This window comes from Dipodomys merriami, unplaced genomic scaffold (genome assembly GCF_024711535.1).
Source record: "Dipodomys merriami isolate MVZ:Mamm:240054 unplaced genomic scaffold, mDipMer1.0.p SCAF_16, whole genome shotgun sequence".
NCBI classification, from domain to species: Eukaryota; Metazoa; Chordata; class Mammalia; order Rodentia; family Heteromyidae; genus Dipodomys; species Dipodomys merriami.
Window position 1 is genome coordinate 35,915,001 of NW_027202937.1, and position 8,931 is coordinate 35,923,931.

At 43.0% G+C, this 8,931-nt stretch overlaps 1 protein-coding gene across 4 annotated transcripts in view; it reads right to left on the reverse strand.

Moving 5' to 3' along the window:
• Irf4 (interferon regulatory factor 4) overlaps window positions 1-6,190 on the reverse strand; it is an 18,259-nt gene extending 12,069 nt beyond the window's left edge. For 2 of the 4 annotated variants that reach the window (XM_070024726.1, XM_070024723.1), the window contains exons 1-5: window positions 6,139-6,190; window positions 4,605-4,879; window positions 3,323-3,509; window positions 2,437-2,522; window positions 1,640-1,784 (exon numbers count right to left, since the gene is read on the reverse strand). In XM_070024726.1, the coding sequence (XP_069880827.1) occupies window positions 1,640-1,784; window positions 2,437-2,522; window positions 3,323-3,509; window positions 4,605-4,820 (634 nt within the window). In that variant the 5' untranslated portion in view covers window positions 4,821-4,879; window positions 6,139-6,190. Of the gene's footprint in view, window positions 1-1,639; window positions 1,785-2,436; window positions 2,523-3,322; window positions 3,510-4,604; window positions 4,880-5,181; window positions 5,502-6,138 lie in introns of those variants that run through there. The other 2 variants (XM_070024725.1, XM_070024724.1) reach the window with 2 other exon arrangements.
• Window positions 6,191-8,931: the final 2,741 nt, after the last annotated feature.

Here is an 8,931-nt window from a genome sequence, read left to right on the forward strand (position 1 = left end):
GCCAAAGCCTAAAATTTCAAATACTAGTTTAATGTGAGTTGATTCTTCTACTGCAAACTAGAAAAACACCCTTTGCTTCAAATCACTCTTTAAACCTGAATAAAATTTAATTTCAATTAGACATGGTACTAAATATAAACATTAAATAATGATATACTTGTTCAATACCAGAAGTCAAGAATGACGGGAATGAAAGGAAAAGGAAGTGACAAGGAATTGTGGAGGACCAAACATTCCAAGAACACATGGAAGTATCAGTGTGGACCCATCTCTGGACTCCTATTTGCATAACTAACTCTAAAGTCCTAAAAGGCTTGTTATTATCCATTGGACACACATTGAGAAAAGTCTTTTGTTCCTAGAAAACTATTTCTGCTACACAGTCTCAGTTTTATGTTTGTAGGACTCTTGTGGGCATGAGACCAGATATAATCCAGAATAAGTCCTTGGGTACCCGATACTAGCTAAGCTCCTATAGAGATGTTTTATATTTTTATTTTTCAAGGTGGTTGTCTACTCCCTTCACCTTTAATAGTTACTGCCTTTAATGCCAAAAAAAAACCCCAGTTACAATGCACATATCACTGCAAAAGAGATATATACTGACTCAATAATCTTCCTATATTCCCATACAGCCGATGTACACACATTTTCCAAATGGGAAGAAAGAAATAGATTAGTGAGATTATATGACCCTTTGTCAGCATTAAGGGACAAACCAAGAGAAAGGACTGTCCCAGTCTCTTCCCTTTCCCTAGGATCACAATTAGAGCTTAAAATCATTCAGGGAGGATGAAAAAATACTAACCTATTAACCAGATTGTTTTATATACATACATATATATATATATGCACATATATATGTAGGCATATATATAACATATATATACATACATATTATGTGTATATATAAGCATATATATGTATACATATGTATATAAAAATATATAATATATAAATTTATTAAAATATAATAAAATATATTTTAATATAATAACTTATACAGTATTACATATATCTATATATGTATCTATATATCTATATATGTATCTATATCTCTAGATACTTATACAGCATTACATATATCTACATATGTATCTATATCCTTAGATATATGTGTATATATATATACATGTATCTGTCTAAGGATATAGATACATATGTAAATGTATGTAATACTGTATATATTATTATTATGCATATAGAGATAGAGTTATAGCTAGGTTGACAGGTTGTCATCTGACATCCCTGGTCTTATGTGGAAGGTGGGCTTTGTCTTAAAAAATCTAGAATTGATTCTCTTTTCTGTCTTACTGGATGTGCTGGGCACATAACTTACATTCTGTGAACTTCCATGATCTCTATTTAAAATTTTTACATTTTACCTGTTTAGAATGATCTCTGGGGTTTTAATTAAAGTCTTACATAGGGAGGGGTCCAATATGGTTTCTGAGATCCTATTCGTCTCTGAGGACTTTAGTAGCCAACAGGACAAAATATTCACCACCCCCATTAGCTATAAAGATCTTTCTGGAAGCCTCTGGGAAGGGGAAAGCCAAGTGGTGCTGTTTAGGAGGACTGCTTGGGATTTCCCTAGCCAAAGTTTGTTCTTCTGCCTCATGACTGGTACACTCCTTACCATTTTCACAAGTTGGGCCTTGCCAATGGTGGCCACGAGCACCAAATGTCACAGGACATTGATATGGGATTTCTGGGTGTGGCTGTTCAGGGACATAATCTCTCCAGCTTCTGTCATGGGGTGGCACCATGTAGTTATGAACCTGCTAAAGAAACACAAGAATTGCTGAGATGAAAGTATTGGAATGAAGGTGCATACCTATCCCCAAACTCCTCAAGGAATTTCCTCTTTGGCTTAAAGCCAAATCATTTTATCAAGGCCAAAGTCTGGGAAAAAGTGTTCATAAAACTAGGTAGAAAGTAGCCATTGAAGGTCAAAAAGCACAATGGAGACATTGTTGTAAAGTAACAAATCTGTGTAAAGTTTCATCATATGGTTCAGCCCTGCACCAAAAATACTGCAGGGAAATTTGCCTTCTTTTACCCACCAAAGCAAATAAAACAGAGCTGTAATTCACATCAGGAAGCCTGGAGAGATCAGCTGCCCTGTGGTTTCACATGATAGAGCACTACTTCCAAAACCTTTGACTTCTACAAAAGATATGCTTCCCAGGAAATTTGAGAATCCATAGAAGAAGCATATCTGACAGGCAGGACACACTCAAACTCCCCTAATTCAACCAACAGGGAATGATGGTCACTTGGAAAGTGAAACATATTCAATGACCAAGGGTTGGTTTTATTCAGCTATTGGACCAGTCATAGCATACACTTAAGCCCTGCTAGTGTTGCTTGGGTTTTCCCCCTTATTGTAGACCCAGCCCATAGAATCCTGAAGCCCAGCACCCTCTTCTATACCTGGGCAGGGAGTGAGGTGTAAGGTGTCATGGTATATGGGTGGCCCATGGTCATCTGTGGGTCTTCCAGTGTAAGCTGCTTTGCTCCTGTGTTTGAGGAAAAGGGAAATGACACTGAGTGAAAAAAGGAGCTAACTGAACTAGATATAAAATCTTGGAAAAATACCTAAGGGCTGGATTCTTAGAATGTGTAGTGCTGTGTGGAGAAATAAAGCATTTTTAACACCTCCCTTGAGTGCTTATTTCTCATGCCATTCAGCTGGTTATACAAGCTCTTACTTTTGTATAATAGGTAAAAAAGGAAAACCATGTTTAAATGTGTTTTATGATCAAATATTCTGTTCTACCAAACAGATGCTGCCCAGATGAGGTCACCTGTACGATTTATTTAAAATGAAAATTCACAGCTACTCTTGGATGCAATGGTCAGAAAGAAGGGCCCAGGGATCAGATTTTAATAAGGCATCCAGCTGACCATATTTTTTACTCTGAAGTTGGCATCTTTATTGCTATAAATGTATCAACTTATGGGTGTACATTATGCTTCCCCTTGTAGAAAATGGTTATTCATTAAAGGCTATTAGGTAGTTAAATCTAATGAGTCTTCTAGTTTTTGACTGGAAATTTGACTCATATGTAATTGAATAGCCTAACTGAAAATATATACAATGCAAATATCTACAGAGAGACACACAAATTACGCTGCTCAACTATCATAGGATTTTCTATTTATGACCTAGAGTATGTGGGCAGGGAGGCTGCTGGCCTTGAACATAGAGCAAGAGGCAGCAGGCTACAGAAGAGCAAAAATAGCTTGAGAATGAAATTAAGGCACTATAAGTGTGAGTTTGCCTCTATTCTGTGATCCACATTCAGAAAAGCCCTACCTTTCTTGGCTCCCTCTGGAACAATCCGGTACACCTTGTATGGGTCAGAAATATCCAGCTGGCTCCTCTCAACTAGTTCCTCAAAGTCATTGCTCTTGTTCAAAGCACACCGTAATCGTGTCTTCCAGGTAGGAGGGTCTGGCTTATCGATGCCTTCTCGGAATTTTCCTTTAAATAATGCCCAAGCCTAGTGGGAAAGGATGAAGAGCGTGAAAAGTCAAAACTCAAGTCTTAAAAACAAAAAGAATCTGGGGACCATATTCCTTAAAGAAAGAACAGTTCTTCAAATTTACACTGTTACTTAAAATGAAGGTCAGAAAGACACGAGGGGTTCACTAGGTAAAGCATTTTTAACCGAAGCCCCCATCACTTTATATTTATAAAATGCAGGTTGAGCTTTGGAGACTCCTGAAATAGACTCTACCCATCCAGTACCTGAATTAAGTGTGGCCTAGACAGTGACCAAGAGCTGTGGTCAGAAAAGGTCCCCACAGAACATACCTGGATGGTCACATAGTCTTAGGTAGTCTGAGAGCAAATTCCCAGAGGACGTTCCCTCCCCCTGCCTTTCTCTGCCTGCATGAGGGTGCTGGGCTTCATAATTCACAGGTTCCAGTGCTGTGGGTGGGGGGGAAGTAGTCAGGAAGATGATGGGGGAAAGGAAGGGAAAGAAAAGGAGAGGAAGAGAGGGAAAAGGGAAAGAGAGAGAAGGAGGAAAGGAGAGGGAAGGAAAGAGAGGAAATATACAGAGATGGAACCAGATTTTGCAAACTGAATCTAAGCAGAAAAAAAAAAAAACAAAGAGAAAAACTCAAAGAGTAATTAGAAAAACAGGCACAGTGAGAAAGAAAACCAAGTAGACAGATAAGAGCTCTGACTAGTGCCAAGAGGGACAGAAGCACACAGGAGCCAAATGAGGCAGAGAGGGATCCAGAGGGCTCAAGGCTTGGCTGGGAACTCAGGAACCCACAGAGCAGCAACCACGTGCCCTCAGGCCTTTGACCGCCTCCTGGACAATACTCCAGGGATATTCTGTTTCCTGAGCCCTCTGACTTCCTGGAAGTACTTGCTAAGGATTGAGAAGGGTTCTCCTTTGGGTGATCCTCCTTGCCTTCTTCCTTGGCACCTAATGCTCTTGGCCACTGTCACTAAGGGCTCAACCCGTCCCACACCGGGGCACAACAACTGGCTAGCTGGGGATGAGGGGGAGGGGCAGTGGGGTTAAGGTCTGTCCAGGACTCCTTGCCTCTCATCTCATCCCCTCCCGCCTTGGGCTAGTGACCTTGAAGAGGGCGGCGTCCTCTTCACGGTTGTAGTCCTGTTTTCCTGCGTGCTTCCACGGGATGCGGAAGATGCTCTTCTCCTCGTTTTCCCACACCAGCCCAGGGTACTTGCCGCTGTCAATCTGGTCGATCAGCCACTGGCGGAGTTTCCCATTACCGCAGCTCACCGCGCTCATGCCGAACTCTCCGCCTCGGCTGCTGCCCTCCAAGTTCATGCCCAGTGTGCCGCCTGCCGCCCTTGCGCACGCCTAGAATCTGACTTCACACTCTCCGGCTGCAAGGGTAGAGAGCTGCCCTTCAGGACTCGCACCACTCTCGGGTCACCCTGTCTCAAACCCTTCCCGCAGTGGCCCCCGGGGCCGAACCTTGAGTCTGAGGCATGGAAGCCTGAGCAGACAGTGCCAGAATCCCCCGCAGGAGAAGGCACTGAAACAGACCATGGGAGAATCCCCTGAACGCTCACACTTCTGCCGCTTTCCGAGCCCTCCATGGAGGCTTTCCTCCTTTTCCCCCTTTTTTCACACTCTGCGTTATTTTAACGCACCCCACAACCCAAGAGTTCTGGGATACACGCACTTTCCACATACTGCCCAATCCAGCCGTCCTACTTGTGGTATTCGGTTTGCGCACTCACTTGTTCGGGTTCCTCTTTGCTCACCCCCAGTCCCTTTTCCACTCTCGGGGGCTCTCCCTTACCCATGCCTCACTTCGCACTCCTTGGCTCCCACAAAGACGCGACCTCACACGTGGAGGCTGGCCTGCCTCCAAGCTCTGAATGCAGGCTTTCCAGATGTGCCCCCCCTTATCTTTCTTCTTTAACCTCGTTTGATCCTCAGAATAATCTTAGCGCTCTCGAGCTAGCTAGGTTAAGTGAGCCCTGGAAGCAACAAGTGGTAGAGTGTAGCTGGAGTTTCTGCGTGTGGAGCGTCAGGAGCGGGGTAGGGAGGGAGGGCTGGGGGGCAGAGAGGGTGCTGCGGAGGGCGACTTCAGTTCCCAGGCCTGGAGACAAACGAGATCACCGGGATGGGGTTGAGAGCCCCGCGCAGGGCTCAGAATCGCCCAAATGTGGAGCTTCTCCTCCCTCATCAACCAGATAGCACACCAGAGCCTGGGGTGACTTTGGCCCCTTAATAACAAGGAGCGAAGGAGGGAGCCTCTAATTGGAGCCAAGGGATTTAGGGGCTGTCCTCTGGCGACATCGCTGGACGCTCCCCCTCCCCCGCCTTTCCCGGGTAGATTCCCTGGACTGCCCGCCTCAGCCACGCCAGGAGTCTTGATGGTTCCGTTGGCCCAGGCCTCCACGCGGGGGGCCTCCCCGGCGCAGGCTGGGGAGCAGAGTAGAGCGGCGGGATGCTCTAGCCGCGCCCAGGAGCCTGCACCTGAGCCCCGGCCCGGCACAGACGGGTAGGAATGGGGCTCCCGGACTCGCACTGAAGCTAGGGTCCCAGGCGCTGCTCTGAAATGGAATGCAGACTCTGTTCTCCCTCTCACGCCATCCTCACACTACTCCCCCGGTCTGATTTCTGGCCTTACCTCAGCCGGCACTCGGAGTTGAGAACAGCGGTGTGTCCCAAGTTCAAGTGGTGAAACTAAGAGTGAGGTGAGAAAGAGGAACTTTATAGAGGTTGAAAGCCGCTGTGGGGGCGGGGCGCGCGGCGGGGCGGGGCGGGGCGGCTCCGCCTGTGGGGTGGGTGGCTGGGGTTGCTAGCCAGACCAGGGGCCCAAGGGGTGAGCCGGAGAGCCTGGGTGAAGACGGCCAACTGTGGCGGGGTTGGAGCCTAACCCTTGGCGCGTTGACCCCAGCGTGCGCGACCCCTGGGCCAGTCACTTCAATGCTGCTTCCTAGGAAGCGCAAGGCGCGAAATGAAGATCCTCTCTGGCAGGACCTGCCCCAAGTCTTGTAGAAATGAGTAACAGCTACAAGACCGCTATGTGGCTAGGGCGGGAAGTGGGAGGCTAGTAGTAGCAGGAGCCTGAAGGACTTCCTTTGCAAAGCTTATTGACAAGCATAGGTGAAGAGTTGGGGAGCACGCTTTGCCTGGCCAATGTACAAAGAGAAGCCTGTCTTCGGTAGAATTTAGAGAAGACCGTCCTTATTAAAAAGTGAACATGTCTAATCATGGTTCAAATATTGGGTCTACATGTTTAAGATGCGTAAATACTTTTGCATCTATTAAACTGATGAGATGACTCAGAAAATGCATAGCAATTCCAATTCTAGCAACATAAAAGCGCGGGGGGGGGTGTTTATATACTTGATTACTTTGGGATATCAGTTCATCTGAAAATGATAATAGTATTAACCTCATTCTGGTGAAGCATCAGCGTCCGAAGCAGAAATCGTATTTGAGTGTACTTAAAATTTTTACTTCATTTTCCAGGCTGTAAGCCTACAAAATGAACTCCCACAGGTTTGTGCCTTCTGACCTTTGACCAGATCATCTTGAATGCTCTGGTCCTGTTTATTTACTTAAGTTTTTTCAGGTAAATTATCAGATCTTCAGTTTCTATATGATTTCAGTTCACAACCCCAGCTCAACAGGCAATTTTTGAAAAACTTTTGATTTCACTTACTTCTCAGTTTTCTTTTCATCTTACATATTGAGTCAATGTCTCCTAATTGAGGAAACAACTAAATTGAGGCTGGAGAAAAAAAAAAAGTGCAGTGAAGCACAGATTAGGTATGTTTTCCCTACTACTAAAGGACTTTCTCAGAAATTAACAGGATGCCCTGTATGTCACCCAAGTAAATTTTCCATGGTAAAAAAAACAACAGTTTCCTTGGAAGAAAATTGTTGTTACAACTTGTTTTTCTTCCTTTCTCCTTCTTTCACAGATTCATTCATTCAGTAGATATTTTTGAGCATATGCTATTTGTCAGGAGCTGTTATAAACACTTCAGGCACAATGTGACCAGATCACAAATTGCTGCCATAAGAAAGACTTCTGTTGGCAGCAGTGTATTACTTTCTTTTCAAAATGTGCACACACATTAGACAAAAGGAGACTAAAGACACACAGTTGCAAGCTAGAGCTTTTGCTCTTTTGTCCACAGGTCCTCTGAACCCTGTAAGTCAGTTTCAGCATTTGCTTCACTCATTCACATCCTCTGTTTTCTGAAGTTCAAAAACAGTCATCATATGAAACTTTCAGAGACTTTTCACAGTTATCTTGTTTTAAAATTGATTGCTAACCTTCAACGCCATCTTCTGGTTTACTTGTTGGTCAGTGATTCACTAAATGTGATGTTTTAAATGGACAAGATGAATACAAAGAATAAAATTTTGAATCACAAAACCTTTTAAAATGCATTTGATTAATATGTTAATTGCACAAAATCATGGGTTTAATTATGATGTTTCCACATGTGTATGTAATGTACTTTAATCCTATTGCCCCTTCTCTTACCCTTTGTTATTTCCTTCCCTGATTTCCCTTTTCTTCCATGCCCATGATATTCCTCCTTTTACCTTCATATTCTTGCTCCTCTCTTCAGTTCCACATAATTAGCCACGATCTGTGATACTTGTCTGTGAGACTGTCTTACTTCATTTAACATGATGATCTGCAGTTTCATCCATTTTCTTTTTTTAAAAAGCCAATAACAATAATTTTGTTTTCTTTATGGTCAAAAAATTCCATTGTGGATTACCAAAAGTCTTGATATCTCCATCCCTAGCAATGAGGAATAAATGACCAAATAAGTGCTGCCAGTCATTCATCAATGACTTTTACATCGTAGTCATAATTGAAACAAAAAAATGACAGTTTTTCAAGTTGGAGCTTACTTTTAACCTAACCTGATAAAATCATGTTTTGCACTAAAACACTAGACATTTATCTTCAAACATCACAACTCATTTACAGATAAAACAAATAAGAAGTAGGTTAATTAGAATGTTTACCCCAAACAAGGCATATCATATTCCATAAGGAGACTGTTACCATGACCATTCACACCAGGTTCTGTGTTGTTGGGAATGGAGTCCACTGTTTATTCATATTTACCAGAAAGAGACTGCAAGAAAGCTGAAAATATCTAAAGTTTGCATTTTAAGAAGGGATCTTTTAAAAATAATGTGTTCATATGTAAGGAAAATGTTTTAGAAACATCCACATATACATACAACAACCAGCTAAAGGTGCAGCTCAGTGGGAGCTTGTTTGGCCCTATGGCTCATCTCAGCATCACAAAACAAAATAACCAGAAAAAAATAATAGCAAAAATAGAAAGAGTAGAAAATGAGATTAAAACTTTGTTTACCTAACATTATTTTATCACTAATTTATTTTATTGTCAAGATGATGTTCAGAGGGTTTACAGTT